Below are 22,428 nucleotides of genomic sequence, written 5' to 3' on the forward strand. Positions count from 1 at the left end.
ATCCTACGCACATTATTACGGCAAAGGTAAATTATGTTTACCTGGATCAATTACTGGGTGAATTACAGGGGGAACACTGAGAAATTTAAGGGAGCGGGCTTCGTCCTGCAGTGAACATAAAATAGGCTGATGATGATCTTCATTATGTTACTGTTGCGCTTCGTTGTTGGCCACTTCAATAACCCGATTATGGTACTGAACATACGATCGGAACTCTGATTTAGGAGACAGCGTTCTCATAGCCCTATCATGATAACACGACAATAAATACGAAAGAAAACAATTAGGGGACAACGACACGCATGCTTCTCGCATTTCAAAGCAGACAAGTGTTTTGAAACGATTGCGGCTTACGTCGCGTCACACAGCACGAGCGGGTGCAGGCGCATGCGTGCCAATATCCATTGCTCCACAGAGCCACTGGTTTCTCTCCCCGTACTTGACGAGTGAACACGTGACAGCGTCTAACATCCTTGCATCGTGGCAGCTAAACCTCTCAGAGACTGTGTCAGACGGCACCGACTTTGGAATCGCCTTTCTTTTCTCAATGCTTTCGTCGTAGCAGATAACAATACCAAGTGGACTCTGGGCAGCGTTGAACCACTTCCGGTATCGTCCGAGGACATACCCCGCACAAAAAGAGATAAGACGGACAAGAATAGAGCTGTTAATTAGTTTACGTGAGCCTGGTGACGAAACGAACTCACGGGTAGCAAACTAACACCGAGCACTGTCAGCAATCGTCCAGTCGAATAACCTCGTTGGAGTACGAAAACTATATAAGGTGTCCCGAAATTTGCGGAAGCAATAATTTTGATAGAAAACACAGGTTAATTATTAAAAATTGTCAATTTCCCATTGGTTCATAAGTATAGAGTACAGGGTTTATGTATGGATTAGCATATCGGGCAAATGGCCTCCACCTCTATGCTGGCACATAGGCACTCTTTTGCTGAAATTTTCCAGGACAGTTTTGCACGAATGTGGCTAAATTTCGTTGATACAGCCCTCAATTTTCCCCTTCAAGGCATGAGTGGTCGTGGGCTTGTTGAGAAAACCTTATAAATAAAGGAACCCGAAGAAAAAAAGTCAAACGGCAATAAATTACATATTCTGGACGGCAAATTTGGTTCACCGAAATGGGAAACCTGCCAAACCATTAATATATTTTCAAATATCGCTCAACAAGTATAAAACGCATTCTTCTTTGTTGTAGCGTTCCATGTTTATTAACCCTGAGTGGTCAGCTGTCACGCATCTCCTTTTCTTTCTTTTTTGGTTGGCAACATTTCAAAGCAGAAATGCCGAAACGTTCCTATTTCTAGTGAATTTTGGGACACACTAAACATGCCTGATCGAGAATTTCCGAAATTACTGGTGTTCGCGCGGCTCTAAAACGCTGTAGAAACTTCGGCAAATATTTAGAAGCTGGTGGTAAAGCGCTCATATTATTATGGAGTAGAAAGTTATGGAGTTATGGGGAAGAATTGGGGATAAAAGTTAATGGAGAATACCTTAGTAAATTGCGATTCGTTGATGATATTGCCTTGCTTAGTAACTCAGGGAACCAACTGCAATGCATGATCACTGACCTGGAGAGGCAAAGCAGAAGAGTGGGTCTAAAAATTAATCTGCAGGAAACTAAAGTAATGCTTAGCAGTCTCGGAAGAGAACAGCAATTTACAATAGGCAGCGAGGCACTGGAAGTCATAAGGGAATACATCTACTTAGGGCAGGTAGTGACGGCGGATCCGGATCATAAGACGGAAATAATCAGAAGAATAAGAATGAGCTGGGGTGCGTTTGGCAGGCATTCTCAGATCATGAACAGCGGGTTGCCATTATCCCTCAAGAGAAAAGTATATAACAGCTGTGCCTTACCAGTACTCACCTACGGGGCAGAAACCTGCAGGCTTACGAAAAGGGCTCTACTCAAATTGAGGACGACGCAACGAGCTATGGAAAGAAGAATGATGGGTGTAACGTGAAGGGATAAGAAAAGAGCAGATTGGGTGAGGGAACAAACGCGAGTTAATGACATCTTAGTGGAAATCAAGAAAAAGAAATGGGCATGGGCAGGACATCTAATGAGGAGGGTCATTAAGGGTTACGGTCATTAAGGGTTACGGACTGGATCCTCAGAGAAGGGAAGCGTAACAGGGGGCGGCAGAAAGTTAGGTGGGCGGATGAAATTAAGAAGTTTGCAGGGACAACATGGCCACAATTAGCACATGACCGGGGTAGATGGAGAAGTATGGGAGAGGCCTTTGCCCTGCAGTGGGCATAACCAGGCTGATGATGATGATGATGATGAATGATGATGATCGTATGAGGAAGAGATGCGTATATACAAATTCACAGAGTTGTAGCATCTCTAAAGCCGTGTGCTTCAAAGGCTTCAATTTTTTATTGAGAGCGTTCTCCCGCAAAGCTTTCTGAAAAAAAAATGCATCGATGGAAATCAAAGTCAAATGAAGCAATGCCTAAAGCCGTACCTCAACACCTTCTTTTTTTTCAAATATTAACTTGTGTATGTCAAGTGCCAAAACATTCAAATTAATATTACTCAATGTCTCCGTTAAGCTGCTTGACTCTGCTACCTTGCTTAGGATAACAAAAAATAGGGGAATTTGATCCAGAAGTGTTTCCTGCTCTTTATGTCGCTTGGTATGTGATGTTTTTAAGGAACGGAAGCCAAATTGACAATGCTATTGAAACTGTAAATACTTCATATGCAGGAAATATCGTCTCTAAATTGAACGGACACTTTCGAGCACATGACCACTCAGATTGTATAACGCAGCACTAGTTGCATAGGTCACGGCATGATCCCGGTATCATAACATTCCTAACAGGTCTTGATGTGAAATAAAAGCTTGGTTATTTGATGTTAATTTAGAATTGAAAGCAGGTTTGTAAAGGTACCAGAGTCCCGAGAAACAACGAACGATATACGTAGGGAGGTTGCATAGTGAATGGTCAAAACCACTTGCTTGTAGGAGCAATTAACTGGTCCACAGATATCACTGGTTTCACCACACATGCATTGTTATTTTTGCCATGTTGGTTCAGTCATTCTCCATGTGGCTCGATAGCACCCTAAACTGAAATATCGGACACTGTATTATCGAATTCAAGAAAGTGGAGTTCATGGCACAAGTACGTTTGACGCACGGTACTTCACGATAGGCCGCAATTAACGACTACAGGTCCGCTGAGTTATGCTTCATTTCTTCTGCATTTCCAATGCCTACTTAGCAATGTAATACTACTAAAATTTGAACGACTATCGCGACAAAAGTAATGTGTACAACACTGGCTAATTTCCGACATAAGTGTCGTCGTGGTGTTCGCTATAAGGTGCAAGTGTCGATAACACTGTGAGCACGCGCCGTAGGATGTAGGAACGCGGCAAAGCTTGCCAGGGTGAGTCGAGCAGGATGGTGACTTGCAACAGCGGCGCCTGCCCGCGAGTGAAGGGAGGAAGACGGTGAGGGCGCGTGCCATCTTCTCCCGTGCCCAAGCTTGGGAAGCGGGAGCATGCGCACATGGTAGGAGGGCGTAAAGGGAAGGGCGCTGGTCACTGCGCGTCTCCTTTTCTACTATGGCTGCGAGGGGGGGATGCGGCTCCTTGTGCCCTGTGTTATACGTAGTCTGCGCTGCGTTCAAAGGCTAGCCAACCAGAGAGACGATGGCTTCGTGCCCGCTGTCTTTTCTCGCGCCTAGCTGGGGTTGACGCGAGAGGCATGACGGAGGAGAATGCGCTCGCCGCTGCTGCCACTCTTCATGACGCCAGCGAGAGTCGGCTGCCATGGAATGACATGTGTTCACTTGAGTCTGTGCGTGCGTGACAACGTGCTTAATAAGTTAGTTAGTCGGGAAACGTTTACAGCAGTTTATGCAGCTTATGAAACAAGTAACCTTACTTTGTATAGCTGAGTAAGTATTTGCTATCGCAACCAATGCGTCGCCGTTCGGGCGAAGCAGCGAGCTTTATTGCTGTGTGCCCTATGATACTACATACATTTCAATGAAATCCGCTCCAGTGAAGACTGGTACAGAATTTTTCTACCATATGAAAGTGTTTACTTAAGGTAAGCAAACTGGAACATGTCAGTACTCACCTTAAGAACGCCATAACTTGGTCGCGGGTGCACGTAGACAATGACAGTAGTCCGGGTGGCTGGCTTGCCGACATGACGAATTTCGGGTCATCCGGACAGGAAATGGCTCCGGGGCTGTTTGGAATGTACTCAAGAGCCTCTGCCCCATCGTGCTCGGATCCTAGGCTAAGATGCAAGAGCCATTTAAGATGCAGATGCAACCCACAGGCATGTTAGGTAGATACGTGTGAATAGCGGCTAGCCGATCTTCTTGGTGCGAACCCATACTTTAGCAAACAGCGCGAACAATGGGACGCAGAAAAAGAGGCACGCGACAAAGGCGCTGACTTCCAATAGGTATATTTACTGCGCGAGCGCGGAATATATAGGCAGAGAAGCAAGATATAGGACACATAATTAGCATGAAAAACGTGAGAAGACTGACTTCAGATTGCCGGTGGGCGGAGATGTGTTAAATTTGCAGATATGCGATTTCCTAGTCTAGCAAGTGGATGCATAGGGAATAGATGCATGAAGGAGCACGTCGTGTGATGGAAAATGACTCGATAATTTAACGCGTGTGCTGGTTAGTGTTCTTATGCATGCGGGGGAAAAACACAGTTCGGTATTTGCTCATGCCTGGCACCTGTACTGAGTGACATGTTGCTAGCCCACTACGACCTTGACATCGAAAGAGACCTCCCAGCGCTCGTAGCCAAGAAAATGTTCAGGTACGTCGACGAGTACCTCGTTTTCATTGAGGCGACTGAAGACGATCTCGCTTCAGTGGTACAAGTCGTCTACGAAAGATTCGTAGATAATATGAATGGTCTCACGCTTACGAAAGAGCTACCGGAGGACAACACCTTGCGTTTTCTGGACGTTCTATCTTTGTTCAAGACAGAACATGAATGCTGGAAATATGTACCCCGCTCAGAAAAAGTCCCTACCTTTTTCATCCGCTCACTCAAGGTTAGTGAAGAGGGACATAGCAAAAGCCGTCTTCCGTAATGCAGTGCAAACATCGTACATACACTAGATTGAAATGGTATTTGAATGCTAGGTACAGCGGCTTTTGTGGACTGATTTTCCAAGCGTTCTTCTGGTACAGGAAGCGGAAGATACGTTGGCGGAAGAAGGAGGAAGCCACGGAAACCAAGGAGACCATTTTGAAAATGGCTGTCATTCTGTATGTCCACGGGGTATCCTATAGATTGAAGAAGGCCGCGGGAAGGGCGCGTGTTTTGGTTTTTTTTTTGAGCCGCTGGTAAACTGAACGATTTATGCAGAAGGGTCAACCGAGATGACACCCCAAAAAAAGGTTGCGACAAGAGGCATCAGGAGCCCGTCACCAGCTGCATCACTGGAGTCGTTTATGAAATACCCTTGAATTGCGGGCCCCCGTACGCATAGGAACTACGGAACGCTGCCTCAATGATCTCCTCTGGAAGCACGCCAACAACATAAAACAAAAATACAGTAGCAATGGTGTCCTGCATTGCAGGTCCTGTAAATGCACCCCCTATTTTAGAAAAGTCGCCGTCATCCAAAAGCACGCCGACAAGCGCACGCGTGAAATTATCGAGGAATTTTCCATCATACAACCTGGTCCTTCATGCATCAGTTCACCATCGATCTAGTTATTAGACAGGGAAGTCGCGCATCTGCAAATTTAACACATCTCCGTCCACCTGCAATGTCAAGTCATTCTTATCATGCCTTTCACGCCGTTAATGTGTCCAATCTTGCTTATCTGCTCATGTATTCCGCGCTCACGCAATCAACATACTTGTTGGAATTCAGCGCCTGTGTCGTGTGCCTCTTTTTCTTTATCCCCTTATTTGCGATTTGCCAAAGTAAGCGTATACGTCTACGTACACACTTAATGTTAACAGTCAAGAAGAGAGTTATGTAGATCAGAGGACAAACGGGGATAGCCAATATTCTAGTTGACATTAGGATAAATAAATGGAGTTCTGGAGGCCCTCTAATGTGCAAAGCAGATAACCAGTGGATAATTAGAGTTAAGGAATCGGTGCCAAGAGATAGTAAACGAAGTCGAGGGCGGCAGGAAAGTTGGTGGGGTGATGAAATTAGGAAAATCGCAAGTGCAACTTGGATTAAGCTAGCTCAAGACAGGGAGAACTGGAGATCGGTGTAAGTGGCCTTCGTTCTGTAGCCTACATAAAAATAGGCTGCTGCTTCTGCTTAAGATCATGATAATGATAAAGTAATCAATTGCTATTATCGTGGGCAAAATACATGTGAATTTTTTTCTGGAAAGATCGTTTCATGGGTTGTTGCGCAAAGAAAAATGTATTCAACATCAAGCAGGCTCCACCATTTCCCTGCGCTGACATGTCGTAGGTTAAAGATTTGTGATCTAACTTTTCAAAATACATGTGCTAAGTTTTATGGAGATATAACGAACATTAGCGACAAACATAGGACTTTAAGTTAAAAGCACAGCTTAGGATTTTTTGGTGCTTGAAGTGGAAACTCACTGTCATTCGATGAGAATCTTTTAAAATGAATGTATGTCCTGTTTTACAAATTAAATTATGCCACCTTAGGGTTTCCGAATTGTGTCTACGTCTCAACGGTACCGCCACTCTCCACGTCCTAATGCATAATATCAAACGAAAACAACCGAAGATCAAAGACAAAGATGTGTAAGTCTCTTATACTGCAGTGACGGATCTAAATTCCACGCCCTCTCTAGCACCGCGTATTCCCAATCGATCTGCGGGCCATATTATCCGAAATGTTCTTGAAAGTTTCTAAACCTATTAACTTGATATTTATTGGTCCAGTTTTTGTGCCACTTAACAAACTGTACTTTATTCAATGTGAAAGTACGAAAAAATTATAACAATTTCTTTAGCCAAGAATGAATATCACATGGTATTTGCTGCTGTTGAAATAAAATGATGCTTGGCAGTATGCTACCCGCCGTGGTTGCTCAGTGGCTATGGTGTTGGGCTGCTGAGCACGAGGTCGCGGGATCGAATCCCGGCCACGGCGGCCGCATTTCGATGGGGGCGAAATGCGAAAACACCCGTGTGCTTAGATTTAGGTGCACGTTAAAGAACCCCAGGTGGTCAAAATTTCCGGAGTCCTCCACTACGGCGTGCCTCATAATCAGAAAGTGGTTTTGGCACGTAAAACCCCATATATTATTATTGGCAGTATGATGTCGAGGCCCGCAGAGAAAACATTTTTTTTTCAGCGATGCCATCCGTTGAGTGCTTCCTTCAAAAAATGACCAATGTTCATTGTGATTTTGTATTAACCCGAAAACATTACATGGGTTATGAAGCACCAAATCCGGTGACGAGGCCGGAGATCCCCCAAAAAGTCGCGTGGTGACAGAAACACGCTCGTGCCATTGCTTGCGCGTTCGTCGTCGTCTTCTTCCACAGCTGGCTCCGACGCCACTCATCCTGCCACCGTTCCATTACTGCCCCTCGCTCTGCGACAGTGCTGACAGCACTGACCCATTGCCAGTCGGTGTGGTGACTTCCCCGAGTTCTGTCGCGCGCTCCGATGGGCGAACCTTTGACTTCGACTTCTTAGCCAGTAGCTGTGCCCGTCTCCTTTCGTATCCACGCAGGTATGCGACACAGGATTTCAATTTTTTTCCTCACTTAGATTATGAAACCTAAGAAATAAATGCTTTACGTCAAATTGAAAGACTCGTGTTTTGTGTAAACAAGGTATATATTTTTTAAACACACTTACGTTTTTGGGGGAGAACAAAGGTAGCGCTGAGAGCACATGTTTTATTAGCCCACTTGTAAAAGAGTGACTGCATACATACATACTTACAGGTGGAGTATTTCATGAGCGGCTGATGAAACGCCTGCCATGTTGGTGTCATCATAAATTAAAGCACCACGAAAAGGAGTGCAGGCTGCACCGCCATACGCCAGTCCTTATGAAACAGAGAAAAGAGATAAAGGAAATGCTTACGCGTGCTCTAAACGTAACATCTCCATGAAGTGTAAAATGAGAGTGGTGAATGCCTCTTCACGAACACATTTAAGATTTGTGCCAAGGTGCTGGGATACAGTCTAGTCTCCGTTTATTATTTAATTTGAACATACAAGATTCGCAGTTCTTTCAGCATTTCTCCACGAGAGCCAGCAGATGGATGCTCACCTATGCGGGATTTCGCGTAATTCGGCAACCACTGCGTTGAAGGATTCGGCCGAATGTGCTCATGGCACTGTGCAAAGTGAGCTTGGTCCAGTGCAGGTTTCTAGTCAAGCAAAGCAACGCTAAAGTGATCATATTCCCGAGTATGTGTGTATCGTTGGGACATCTACTACTCGAAAAGAGAGCCAACGGCGACAACCACGACGACAGCAGGCCAACTCGCGATGTGGTAATCAAAGAACTTCTTACTCTAAAACAGAAATCATAGCAACATCGGAAATTCATTGTCTTGGCCTGACATAAACGAAGCAATTGGCGAGAAGCTTTTGCCTGGGCATTTGTTGTGCAGGGAAATTGTAAACAGCAAAATGGGGCACCAAGACTGCGAGCTTGGCCATGGACTCACCAACGCCTTCTCAGCAGTAGCAGAGCTTCAGTCATGTAGCCATCCCGTGTACGCCTTATATATATTTACATTCTGGGTTTCCCTGTTAAGTGAACGAATGAATTCTTCGTATTTTACGCGCCAAACCACGATTAGATTATGAGGAACGCCGTTGTGATACACTCCGGATTAATTTTCATAGCCAGGAGATGTACAACATGCCCGCCAAAATAAACAGCTTTTCAATATTACTTAACCAAATTCGCAAATTGAAACCATTTGATTAAACTACAAATGAGAAAGTGGTAGAGCTTTCTCGAAAGTGCGTAATTCAGCATTTTCTGACTCCCTGTTCGTTATTTATTCCATTTCTTTACTTGAAAAGCTGCCCTTAAAAGGGGAAGAAAAAATAACCTGGCATGCCCACTTTCAGGCCGCGATTGTCACACTATCAAACGCGCCGCACAGCAACGAACAACGCATTTAGCTTGGTGTGCTACTGCTTAAAAAGTAGCATTTCCAGAGAGGCAGGCGTTGTCCATTGTGTTGGCCATGTGGTTGACGGCAGCTATGTCATTCCCGTACTTCGCTTCAGGATAACAGTTAGCAGACAAGGCAGATCACCAGAGGGGCTATCAGTTCATACGCGGCACCAAGCCAGCAGTACACCAGCACAAGCACCAAGCCTGGTGCTTGTTAAGGCGAAGCTTTTTTTGCCTTTTGCTTCGAAATTCCACCTGCTGCTGCTGCTGCTGTTGCTGCTGCTGTCTAGCAGTTCGCGGCGGGACGTGGTTCAGAGCGCGCACATAATGTAAATGGCCTGGCAGAGAAAAGACGCGAAGAACTCTTTTCGACCGCAACAGGTGGAATGTGCACAACGCCCACTGGAGCTTCCTGGGCGTCGCCACATTAGCCTCTCGACAGCTGTAATTATCCGTGACTACCCGCAAGTGCTTAGCTTCCTACCAACGTGCTAGTCCAGATGGAAGCTGGATAGAATGAACGACAGGATGGGGAGGCGAAGCAGAGAATGGGTAGAACCAACGCAGTCGCGAAACTAGTGAATAACAGCATTGCCGCTCTTCGTCCGCAGTTCCCATACAAATGCGAGGGAGGTGGGGGGGAGGTTGGAAAAGGTGACGTGAGAAGACACGGGAACGCTGCTACTATAGACACGACAGCGGTTGCGGGGTAACTGGAAAAACGGAAGTTTAAGGCTCGGTACGATGTGTTTCTGCTATTTCTGAAAAATGGAAGCAGGCAAATATGTCTCACGGACAACTTACGCATTGCATGCAGAAGCATAGCCACATTGGTTAAAGCGCACCGCAGCGTCAAGGCGACACAACGGAAGCAGTCGCACGTCAAGTCAACACTTCTGCGCCCGCCGCGGTAGCTTTGAAATAATGGCACTGCAGGAGGCCGCCGATTTTATTCACACCGCGGCTGCCGCATTTCGACGGGGGTGAAATGAAAAGAAAACGCTCGTACACTTGGATTTAGAGACTTGTTAGGGAACACCACGGTGTCAAAATTAATCTGGAGTCCGCCAGTACTGCTTGCATCATAATCTGATTGTGGTTTCGGGAAGTAGCAGCCACATAATCCAATTTAATTTTAACGGTTCTACCACGGTGCAATGTGTCATGTGCGGCAGTGACAATGCTCAACCCCCTCAGAGGTTATGAAATATGGCGCACAACAACGCCTCAAGCAAACGCATCTCCCTTTGTGTTTTGTGCACAACGCGGACAAACAGCAGGGGTGCACGCGGGGCAACATTAACTCACCCCTCTCGTGTTGGACAACACGTTGAATAAATTAAACATTCGTCCTCAACATCACCGCTACTTATCACCAATTAAAGCACGCAGCACAGAAAGCTTCGTTTATGTCGACTGCCACAGTGTGTGGGATCCGAAGATTTTTATTTTTAGTATCTCGCGGGCTTGCTCTTGAACTCAGAACTATAATTACACGACGAGTAGGACGTTAGAAAATGGTGAATTAGGCCCTAGAACACCCTATATGTTTCTCGCTTCACCCTCAAGTTATTACTTGTCAAGTGGAAAAATGCACTGAAGAAATTGGGCAAATAAGCGGCATGGAATACTGATATGATTCGTTCTTGATAATAGACAGCAACATCCATTTCAGCGAGCACCCGAAGAGAGATTCATGACTTGACACCTTTAGTGAACGCGGCTAAAATAATTTGCTTAGCCCCAAAACAAGCCTGCACTGCTCTTCAGCTCTTTAGACGGTTAGCTATTTGCAGCTTGTCCACATTTCGGCACATCTTGCTTCCATTCGCTGAAAATGCGGTGTATGCGGGTTTTCTTTTTCAGTATTCTGTATAGGAGTCCAAACTATGTTATCGAGTTCACCGCTTGGCTATCGTGAGCATATAAAATCAGTGCACTCATCAGCCGCTTATAGTTCTCGATTCGGCGGCCGCATTTCAATGGGGGCGAAATGCGAAAACACCCGTGTACTTAGATTTAGGTGCGCGTTAAAGAACTCCAGGTGGTCGAAATTTCCGGAGTCCCCCACTACGGCCTTCCTCATAATCAGAAAGTGGTTTTGGCACGTTAAACCCCATAATTTAATTTTTTTTAATAGTTCTCGATTGATATTGTAACAGCAATATTACTGACATAGCAATGAAAGGGACACCGGAAGCGAATTTCCACTGTGACCGTAGCGATGATGTTGCATATAACGATCAATTGCTCTAAGATATATAAGCCCACCCTCCGCATGCTGCGGATAAAAAAATAACACATAAAGGGTGGTTTTCGAAGTGTGCTATGTTAAATACTGTGCATACAAGCCTGTTTAGCTGAAACGAACGGGCCGTGTACTGCGCTCGTACACTCAATAGATCTCTGGCTGCGGAAACCAAAGTTCCTTAAAAAATTGTTAGTTTCACGCCGCTTGGGTTGCGGGAATCTTGGTCTGTCGGCTGGTCTTTCGCTACTTTCTCTTGCTTCTTACAGTTTGTCAGAAAGTTTAACCTGCCCGTTAAGGAGGCGCGGCAAGTGCCTTTATAAAAGATGTCATCACCCTAAAAGAGCGCATGTATTTTGGATCCCTATGGTAAGAATGACACCAGCGCCCATTGTTGGCTAACTGCACAGTGCCTCATTGGCGGGAAAATAGACCTGGTTACAATGCAACTCCACAGAGTAAAGCAGAATCAACATAGAACAAATGAAATGGCCATTTCAGGTGCAGTTTTTAGGCGCTGACTGAACAGCTCGCATTTATATCCTGCAGATACTCATAGGTCACTAAGCCGTCCATGCTCGGATGGTTAGCGTGTCGGGCTGCATTACTGAGGGCAACCTAGTTCGAAACCGAGCATTAGATGAACTTGGGCCACTGGGTATGTGCCAAGATATACCAGCAACTGCCTCTCTTTAACGTATTTCACGCCAAATGTGTCAATGTATATGTGGGAGGGGGTAGCTACTGCTGTTCATTGGAACCCTCTGATGCCGACTTGCAGCAATGTCTGTGTGCCACTCGGTGTGGGCTGGTTTTCAGTGAACCTCTTCGACGCCAACTTTCGCCACTGGGTCTGTGCCAGTAGGTGTGCGCTGCTCTTGAATAAATGTATTTGACGTTAACTGTAGTAGCTTTTTATGTGCCACTTCTCAGCAACGTTGAAGGATCCGACGCATTTCCACACAGCATCACAATTGCACTTGGTATATGCACCTTTTAAATTAACGCCTTTCACGCCAACACTTTTGGAAGCTGCGCCAACAATGCATTGTTTATGTGCCACCCTTTAATAAAGCTCTCTTCAACTTGGAAAAATGAGTATGTGCCACTCAGTGTGCGGTAAGCGAGGGAACAATTCTCAGTGTTAGCAGGCACTGGCCCCTACGCTTCTCGTTTAGGCGGTCACGCGTGCACTTCTCGGCAGCGCCACTACTCGGCGACAAGATACCTCATCAGCATATGCTGAAATAGATTAACGGCGACAACACGCATGAAGATACTAAACAGCCGATCACGATCAATATTACATAAAAGCAGTATCACTTACCTCTTACTGGCCTAAACCCATTTTTGTCTTCATAGGGCAGGGCGAACTTATACCTGCGGAGTTCAGAGCTTGAATAAGGGAAGGCTTACAATAAAGTACCGACTAATGCTAGAATGAAACTCAAGCATTTAGATTGAAATTACGGCATAATATAAGGAGTAGTTTTGCGCTCACAGACATTCTTGTGAGTGCTAAATCATTCCGAACCACGCATACGGAGCCACGCAGGCCCTCCATGTGGCGCAGAGGGGTTACTGATTTGATTGAATTTTTATGCGTAAAACACGTTTTTACATGCGGTTTCACATACGGCTAAGGATTATAGTACCGCTTACACACAACCTGCACACATGATAGTGCCCGTTGATATTTTGAATATACGCGAAAACATAATTCTGTGTCGCTGAAACTCAAACACAAACCCCTTTTCCAGCGTTCCCTCCGTTCATATGCGCCCCCTCCCCCCGCTCGATTACTTGCAACAACGCCGTCCAGATGGCGCTCGCCTCCGCGCATCCGCGGCATTGGCGCATGGAGGCGAAGGAGGAGAAAGCAAGTACCTTCAATATTGCCTTCGTGCATAACATTTGCCGCCAGCGTTTCTCTCTAAACATTAAGGTTGCATAAGCTGCAATTGCCGGGAAGCTTTAGAAGCGGTCAGGGATCTTTGAATGCTGTCGCGTTCCACTCTTAAAGGCAAAGCTTAAGCGTCCTCGAAATTTTGAAAGGAAATTAGTCTTTATGTTTTTACCTCAATCTCTTACAGCCAGACTTGTGCACGATAAAAAAAAGAAGAATAACCCTTTAGAATGAACAAATCTTCCTTCAAAATGCATGTGATTTCAGTTACCAATATCTGCCAATCGAAAATGATTGAGGAAGTACTCAAGAGGGATAGATTACCTCTACGCTACTTTTTCCAAACTTTCATCAACATTGCATTGATAGACTAAATAGAAGGAGCTGGCTGGTCTTTCCAGGGCGTCGTCTGCAGCCCTTCATGCATTCCATAGGAACACTAACAACTGCTTTTAAAAAGTTCGTTCGTCATCGCTTCTCGTTTCTCCTTTGCATACATTAGCAGCGAAGCTTAGAACTAGCGTGCGGAGCAATACGAGAGGGGAACGCATGCAGGTTAGCTGATTTGCTCAGTGTGCGCTCTTGGGCGTAGGGCAGTATGTAAGCATCGCGGATATTATGCAGAATATTGTGGTTACTAAGTACCTGGCTCCTCTTTGAACCTCAGTGCTACATCGTTGCTGAGGAATTGAAAAAATGTGCCTGGTTGGGCGAATGAAAAGCTGAAAGAAAACTGCCCCTATGTGACTTCCGAGCAATGGGGTTCTAAGTGCACTTCTTTATTGAGACATGTGAGTACTGGTTCAAATAGGACACACGAACAGAGACCTCAAGTTTGCCTGTCTGAACGCGTATATCCGCGAGACTGCGTAGTGGCACTATATCGAGCTTTCTGATGTAGTTTCTGCCATATTCATATTTCAAAGCTACGTCGCTTGTTACAGCTTACCTCGACATAGAGCAAGTGCTCACATGTAATCGATTACTGAAAAGGCACTTCATTTGCAGGGAGCGTTACCACGTAAACTAAGTATACAGTAACTTCGCAACCAGAATCCACAATTGTGGACGCTTGTTCTAAAGCCGTGTACTCCTGAGCAAAAAGTATCGAGGCATTAAAATTGCATTTCTTTCCCAGCCAGTACAATTATGTGCTCAACTTCTAAAGCAGGACCCGATGCCTCGGCTGAGCTCTGCATTTGTGGACACGAATTTTTGGGCTGCAAGTGATATTTGCGTTACAAGTTTATATCGGTCCAGCCCCTCACATAGTGTGAAATCAAAGTTTAAGATATTTACCCAGTTCCTTGCTGACTTATGTTTCTGCAGTGAAGACGTTAAATTAAAAAACCAAGAAAACTTTTATTGATTACAAGTAATTACTTACATATAGCCCGTTATGTAGAAGCCTGCTTGCAATTCACAAAATGGGTGTTTTATTTAGAGAATCACCCGTAATGAAGGTCGGATACGCAACATATTATGGGTATAACTATCAAGTGACATACTTCAAGGAGAAATACAAATATATTGTCAAGAACATAACACGTTTCCTGCTAATATGACGACACATAACAATATGAATGCCACAAGATGGCAAACTATCTGCCGTCGGTTTCATTCAGCTGCGGCTAATCATTTTTTTATTCCTTGGTACAAGTTACGTGAAACACCCTGTATGCTGCTAAATTAGAGGATGGGGCAAGGTCGTTTTTTTAGGTATCGTCCACATAAGAGCGCAAAACATTTTAGAGCCAACCAATATATGGGCGCTTTGCCGTATTCTCGGAATAATCTAGTATTTTATTAATCTGAGGACGGCTGGTGCGTGTGTAAATGTGTCATCTTTGAAGATTACTGCTTTCATAATGTCATAGGCAAGTTAGACCTGCGCTTTGTTGTTTTAATGCAACGACTTGTTCCTATATACAGTTACTCTGTGGTGAAACGAGCGGCAGTGAGTATATAAAGAAGCCGTCAATATATTTAAAAAGATTAGTACGCAGCGCTGCTTTGTTGTGTAACCCTAACTCATTAATCGGGCAACTATTATTCTATTGCTCTGATACAAAAAAATCCAGTAATACAAGATGAGAACGTTTCTGTTCGCTTCGAAAAGTATTTTCGCAAGACATTATTTAAAGCCTGTCGTTGTACATATCCAACACCTGCTCATGATCATGCAAGTGTGCGAGCACACGTGAATGTGATGCAGAATGCTACAGTTGGAGGCATCCGATACCATAGATGTGTAAGCAGCCTGCAGCACAAAAAAGCAGATATCGCAAGACTTTTTCAACTTACTTGCTGAAGTATACCACAACGTCGGCTTCGGAAAACAAGTGCCCATTAGAGCTCATAAAATTAAACAATGGGTCTAGCGTACTGGCGTCAATTAAATTAGCGTCATCTGCGTTTTTCTGAGTGAAAAATTCTGTGTATTCCTGAAAGGGAGTAAAACGAGCACATCATTGACTTCCAACAACCAATTCTTTTGTGACGTCAAATAGAAACAGAAGGGTGAGCTTAAAGGGACAAATGGGAGAAGAAATCATTTCTTTTGTATCTGTAAAACACACTTCTACAATACCAACAACGCCTCTCTTACCACGATAATGGACTTTGCATGCAAGCAAAAGTGCACTAACAAAAGACTGGTGGCAACGACCCCTTAAGATTGCACTACCATTTCGCTGTGACATCATAGATTGTGACAGCGTTCAGTAAGGCCTAGGTTATTGTTTAGCGGTAAAGGTAGACTACGTTGTGTTCTAAACGCGCCAACGATTAAATATGGTTAGTTTCGGGAACGTTTCCTCAGCCAACGCGTCTAAACACGAAAGAATAGTTTTCAAATCCCTGACTCCAGAGTAGCGTCCCGGCCTTGGAGATTTGGCGTGAAATTAAAAAGACTCAAACTTCGACCTGCAGTTTCTCTTTTAATAACCAACCTGTTATATCGATATTAATGACAACAGCATTTTCAAAGAAAACCTTAAACCACCCAGGCTGCTTTAGCGTTTTGATTTAGTGTGGCATTATTATTGAGAACAAGCCCTTAAAAAGCTTTGAAATATACTAAACCCTACCAAACAACCTTGTTTCCAGTATATACGTTAGGGGACTGTTTGGTAAGAAAGCTGTCCTGGGCAACTTGAAGAGAGATGAGGGCCGTACAAAATACAGCAATAATGATACGTTCAATGCACAAACAAAATAAAGAGACAATAAACCAACATAACTTTGAAACGGTACCGATACGATGCAAAATTCGGAAGAGAGGAGTGAAGGCCGCTATCGCTTGCAAGGTAAATTTCTCTGCGTAGCCGTCTCAATCGGGACATCAGTTGCATTCAGGCACCGACTTCCTTCAGTCATCCCACTGGGTGTGCCACGTCCGTTCCCACAAACTTAATATTGCTCATTTCCAGTCTTTGGTAAATTTCTTTAAGTATTCATTTTTTCCGGGCGCTGTTGAAATTCGGAACAACCTAGCTGGTTCCTTGCGCAAAAAACCCAATAAAGAGTTTTTAAAAGAATTGTCTAACCACAATTTGTAATTACGTTGCTATTTATTGTATGTTATTTTGATCTAGTGTCCGGTGTATCCACTCCTGCTATGTCTCATGTATCGAGACAGCAGTATCTCTAAATAAATAAATAAATAAATAAATAAATAAATAAATAAGTCAGTTCGGTTATGATAACGTATTATAACAACATTTTTAGCCAGCATGTCGTAGCAAACCTAAAGACAAATCGAAGCGCCTTAACTACATCGTAAAAATAACCGTAGTCTTACCAGTCTACTCACGGCACCGTTTCATCAGGCAAATGCGTTCGTTTGGAAAATAATATACATTCCGTTATGAAGTGGGCTTCAATAATGATACACGCGATAACTTAGACGTATTCAGTTATTTAGTTCTAAAATGGGCACGCTCATTATTTTTCAAGCCAACCGACTACCTAAGGCTCATTCTGCGTTCATCAACGTAAGAATTTCGCATATCCTTGTTGCACATGACACACAAAGAAGAGTGAATAAAGATGTCCTATGCCAAATTTCGCCTTGTCTGACGCGCATTAGACCCTTTCTCTTGAAGCAGGTTATTTTCGTATGGACATGCTGACAGCAAAAGCAGTAGTTATCTAAAAAAAGGGGTATCGGATTGTTCTTGGCAACTACACATGCATATCACAACTGCCGTATTCTTCAAAGGGCATAACGCAAACACGATTGGGGTGTGTTCGTAAATTTTTTTTAGAAACTCCATAATTACGGATCAGCAATTTTAATTCATTCCAAACAGACCAACTAAGGACGTACTAGCAAAAAAAGTGCTGCGACCGTAAGACTGAAAAGCAATTAGTCGCACAGGAACAAGAAACTTTGGAGCTTTACCTGCAAACCCGCAATGTAATCATGGGACACACTGTAGCGGGGGACATCTGAATAATTTTGACCACCTGGGTTTCTTTAATGCGTTCCCAATGTATGGTACACGGGCGTTTTTGCATTTCGCCCCCATCAAAGTGCTGTCACCGTAGGGTTCTGATCCCGCGCCCATTGGCTTAAGAGCGCTATGACAGCGCCATTAAGCTACCGTGGTGGGTGTGTAACTGGCTATCTCCTTACATTTTACCAGGTCATTTTATACTACCCAGCATCCCAGCGAGCCTAAAGAGCTACAGCAACATGATGTTCGTGGACCCGCTTTAATTTCATGGACACTTTTATACCGACGTATTATTGTTCGGAGATGCCGCAAACTACGAGCTAAATTCAAGGCAGATTGGGTGTGAAATACTGCTTTAGGATTTTATATTAAGAGACTGATGCAACGGTCTTCATTCCTAAAGAAAAACAGATGTGCAGTCCGCCATCCAGCGATTTCAACAATGTTGTGGCCGAGTATCTGATTAAGTTCGAGTCTCTTATGTGTCACTTTCACCCATACATTCTAGGGCTGCCCAAATCTCACACGTTCGCCTTCACTCGTTTCCAGGTTGCCTGTATAATTCTCGTAATAGATACATACTACATTTCAAGACTAGCCGAAATTTGTATTGCGGCCCTGTCTTTTCATATGGAGACTTCTTTCCATATTAAGACACTGTTATCTACTGCGTGAAATATTCAGAAACCATTCTCATTGGAAAAAAGAAAATAGTGTGCAATATCGCTAATGCGCCATATGATAGGCACGTAGCTTATATTTATGAACAATTTTTTGTATTTCCCGCAGCAAAACTTCTTGCTCGAAGTCTAGACTGGTTCTATAAGAATGAAATTGTCAGAAGAAACAGTGTTTTCTTGAACCTTTTGCACTTGAACGCAGCAGGACGTTTTATCTAATAAGAACACCAGACGCCTGCCTGTTATTCCAATGCAGAACTATGATTCTGAGATGGTTAACTATGAAATAGCAAAGTGTTCTTGAGTGTACCTAACGTACGAATATCTATATCTATATATCTATATCTGTCATATCTATAGTACTATTCGAATAATACGCTCGTTTCTGTGAGAGTTGTTGTTACTATATATTTAAATATCCTCTTCATTGTTGCGCTTGATTATCTTGCATTTATAACCATTAATTATACAAAATTTTTATATGGGCTTTGCTACTGCCGGCTTCAGAGGTGGCTAAACCAGTCAAGTTGCACTAATACGCTACTCTTTTCTTTTCGCCCCCAGATTAGAAAAAGAAAACTGCAATAAACTAGACACAACATTTGTAAAGCAAATAAGAACAAAACAATCTGATAAATTGAATATAGAATAGTTATTTATTTATCTATGAATACTTCGCTCTTGAACACAATACCATTGCAGGTGCGTATACATACTTGTAGAGTAACATATTGAGACAAAAATACAATACACAATGAACAATGCAATTTTGCCATAAAAATATGTAATGTGTTCACTCATGGAACCAAAATGTTCGGATTTCCGACTTGACTGCCTGTTGTAAAACGCTAATGTAGTGCATGATGTGAGACAAGTAATAAGCATGAGTGTTTGATAGGCAAGAAGAGACTTTCCGAAATTTGTACATGTTCGTGATTTCACTATTCACTAATAACAAATGCCGGCCGGTACTGTATGTTGTATGTCCGTGTTTGTATAATTGTATGTGTGTGTTTTGAAGCAGCAGTCCGCTTGCTTTGAGCAACTTATATGTGATAGTCAAGGCATCAGTTTCTAAATCGTTAGGTTCACCATATAATTCCCTCAAAATTTAAAACGCTTGCCTTTGCATCGTTTCTAGCTGGTTATAATCGGTATTCGTTCTTGCGTCCCGAATTAATTTGCAAAAAGATTAGCAATACGAGAATTGGGCGTAATACGTTACGCCTTTAACTCCACCGAAGTTGGGGGCGGTAGGGTAAATTGGAAACCAACTATTTTTTTCTATTTCACAGTTTAATTCGTGTACGTGTTTTCTGCATACTATCAAACATTAAAAAGTTTGTGTTCATTACATATTTACTGCCAAGATCATTTCGCTGTGAGCCTATAGTACCCATATTTCAATCAATCAAATTTGAAAACGAGATGGGCCGACCAATTACTGCATTTTTTTTTCTTCCTTCGACAACCCTTATATGAACGAGCAGAACTAGAGGAGCAAGTTTAGTGTTGATCGCTTGGGCAATATATTATTTAAACTTAGATGTGCCACACTGTGGTGCTACATATGTGTGCTTTTTGTAGCCATACGGATAAAATGACAACTTGCCGTGGTTGCTTACGTGGCTATGGAGTTGGGCTGTGAAGCACGATGTTGCGGGAACGAATCCCGACCACGGCGGCCAGATTTAGATGGAGGCGAAAAGACCCTCTTACTTCAATTTGGACTCAGGTGGTCGAACTTATTCTGGAGTCTCCGACTACGGAGTGCCTCATAATCAGATCGTAGTTTTGGTATGTACAACCCGATAGTTTATTTATTGTTATTTTTTATAAAATGACTAGAGGGAAACTCACCGTTAAAACAACTACGTCGGTAATGACGAGGTGCATGTCGAGCATCTCTTTCTCCGTGTTTCCCAGGATTACGTTCACCTTGATGTAGAATAAATAGATCACAGATGTTCTCAAATGATTATTGCAAAATTCTATGTTCTTTGTATTTTTCTTTGTAAAACATACTTTTTCAAACACTAACATTCTGAAAATTCCAGCCTATTCTGAAAATTCCCGCAGAACCTAGTTCACCGATGAGTTCTGCCGATGTTAACATGATTAGCATTAAAGGAATGTAGCGGCACCGCGTACTGCCACCGCACACACGCGAAGTAGCAATCGCTCTGACAGCTCCAATAAAAAATATCATCGCAGCACAGTATATATTGTTCTATAACTGCACGTCAGTCGAAATTTCGTAGTATCCTAATAGTGTGGCTCCAACTTTGTTTCAATGGACTTCCGCCAAGCACCTGGGGGGGGGGAGGCTATTGTGGATGGACTGCTGACGCTTAATTGTGTTTATGGCCACATACCCCTTCTTTCACCTTTTGCAGATCCAAGCATCCGTTCTGTTGGATTGATCGATAATTTTAACATGGTAATACTACATAGACAGTGAAGAAGTTGCCTATTGGCACATGCCAGCGACACATAGTTGTCTACTTAGCAAGAATGTAGCCAGCCGCAAGTTGTGAGTTTGGGCCCATGCCCTACGGCCCATGTTGTCTGCTCGCCAGTACAGCGGCCAGCATATGTGCAGTGGCCCATAGTGTACACAAGTTGCGTCAGTGTGTGAAACATGTTAGAGAGAAACAGATAAGAAAACGTAAAGTGGGAAAATGAATGCTATTCGCATTGAAGTCCACTGTCGCCCACTAGAAAAGGGTATGCTTCAATCTTTACTCCTCACAGTAACATTACATCACCATTTCAATAATTCAAGCAATGAAATTTGCACCTGGAGATTTAGGGCCTTCTTTGTGCCTTCTTTGATTGTGACAAAGATGAAAAAAACGTTGATCACAGATGCTACGTGTACTCTTCGTGATCTGAGTATAGCGCCAAATAATGTGATTGGACATGGATTAGGGCAGCTTAAGCAACGAAATTATGCGCAACCCCCGCTTTATCTGCAACATTATCCACAACAGTCAAGTGATGTTGTACATTTTTCTTGAGTTCTTTAGATATAACACTACAAAGACTTGACGCTATCCACGACACGCCCGACATCCAGTGCGGTCTGGTCTTATACATATTTCCCGTTTTTTTTCTTTTATATTGATAAAATATGTAAGTGTGGTTGTCTGAATGTGCGTTACGTACCAATATTATGCAGATTAAAACGCTGTTGATTGTTTCATGTATAGTGCATTACTCTATTGTAAACCATTGTATTTATCACATAATAATGCGAAAGCATTATATCTCTCACGAGCCAGAAAATCCCTCCTGATCATGCGATGGCTGCATAAATATGGCCGATGGCCGAAAAAGAAAAACACACAAAATTGATCAGATTTTCCTCAAATTGTTCTTTGAGGTTCCTGTAAACAAAGTCAATTCAAGGCTTTCAAGAGAAAATTTGATACATCTGGTCTGGGTGGGAATGGAACCCAGGCTTCGAGGGTGCGAGATGGGTAGTCTCCGATGCCACGCCGGCTCCATGGTTCTGGCTGACTAAAGGTCCGGCTGTTGCGTGCGTCATTGCACACATCACGACGCAGCAATCTGGCTGAATAATTAGAGGGTATTATGGTGAATTAAGGTTGAAACGAATTAGAGCAAGGTCACTTAAGGTTGAGCAAATTGGATTAAGGTGGATAATGGTTGGTGCAAATTAGAGCAATGTGTATTAAATTAGTATGAATGAGAGAAAGGTAGATCAATCTGGATTGAAGGACAGCATAAACTGGAACGAGGTGGATTACGGTGGATTAAAGTAGAGTTGTGAAAGGCACGTAACAATGTGGGACGTCACGTATCATGGACATAAGCAAATAATCAGAGAAGTCGTAATGCCTCCGGTTTCACATCACATAAGAATTGTTAAGTGACTCAGTTTCTATCTTCATATCTTGCACTCCGTGCTAGTCCTGGTTGGAAGACATTGCGGTCCACATTTTTTACAGTGAATGAAATCTATAAATATTTTTAACCTATG

At 43.4% G+C, this 22,428-nt stretch overlaps 1 protein-coding gene across 1 annotated transcript in view; it reads right to left on the reverse strand.

Moving 5' to 3' along the window:
- Window positions 1-22,428, reverse strand: part of LOC142564308 (venom metalloproteinase antarease-like TpachMP_B) — a 33,668-nt gene that overhangs the window by 7,764 nt on the left and 3,476 nt on the right. Inside the window, exons 2-6 of the mRNA XM_075675259.1 lie at window positions 20,283-20,360; window positions 15,587-15,726; window positions 12,704-12,756; window positions 7,932-8,037; window positions 4,125-4,289 (exon numbers count right to left, since the gene is read on the reverse strand). Of these exons, the coding sequence (XP_075531374.1) occupies window positions 4,125-4,289; window positions 7,932-8,037; window positions 12,704-12,756; window positions 15,587-15,726; window positions 20,283-20,360 (542 nt within the window). The remainder of the gene's footprint in view (window positions 1-4,124; window positions 4,290-7,931; window positions 8,038-12,703; window positions 12,757-15,586; window positions 15,727-20,282; window positions 20,361-22,428) is intronic.

Source organism: Dermacentor variabilis, chromosome 11 (genome assembly GCF_050947875.1).
Source record: "Dermacentor variabilis isolate Ectoservices chromosome 11, ASM5094787v1, whole genome shotgun sequence".
Lineage (NCBI taxonomy): Eukaryota > Metazoa > Arthropoda > Arachnida > Ixodida > Ixodidae > Dermacentor > Dermacentor variabilis.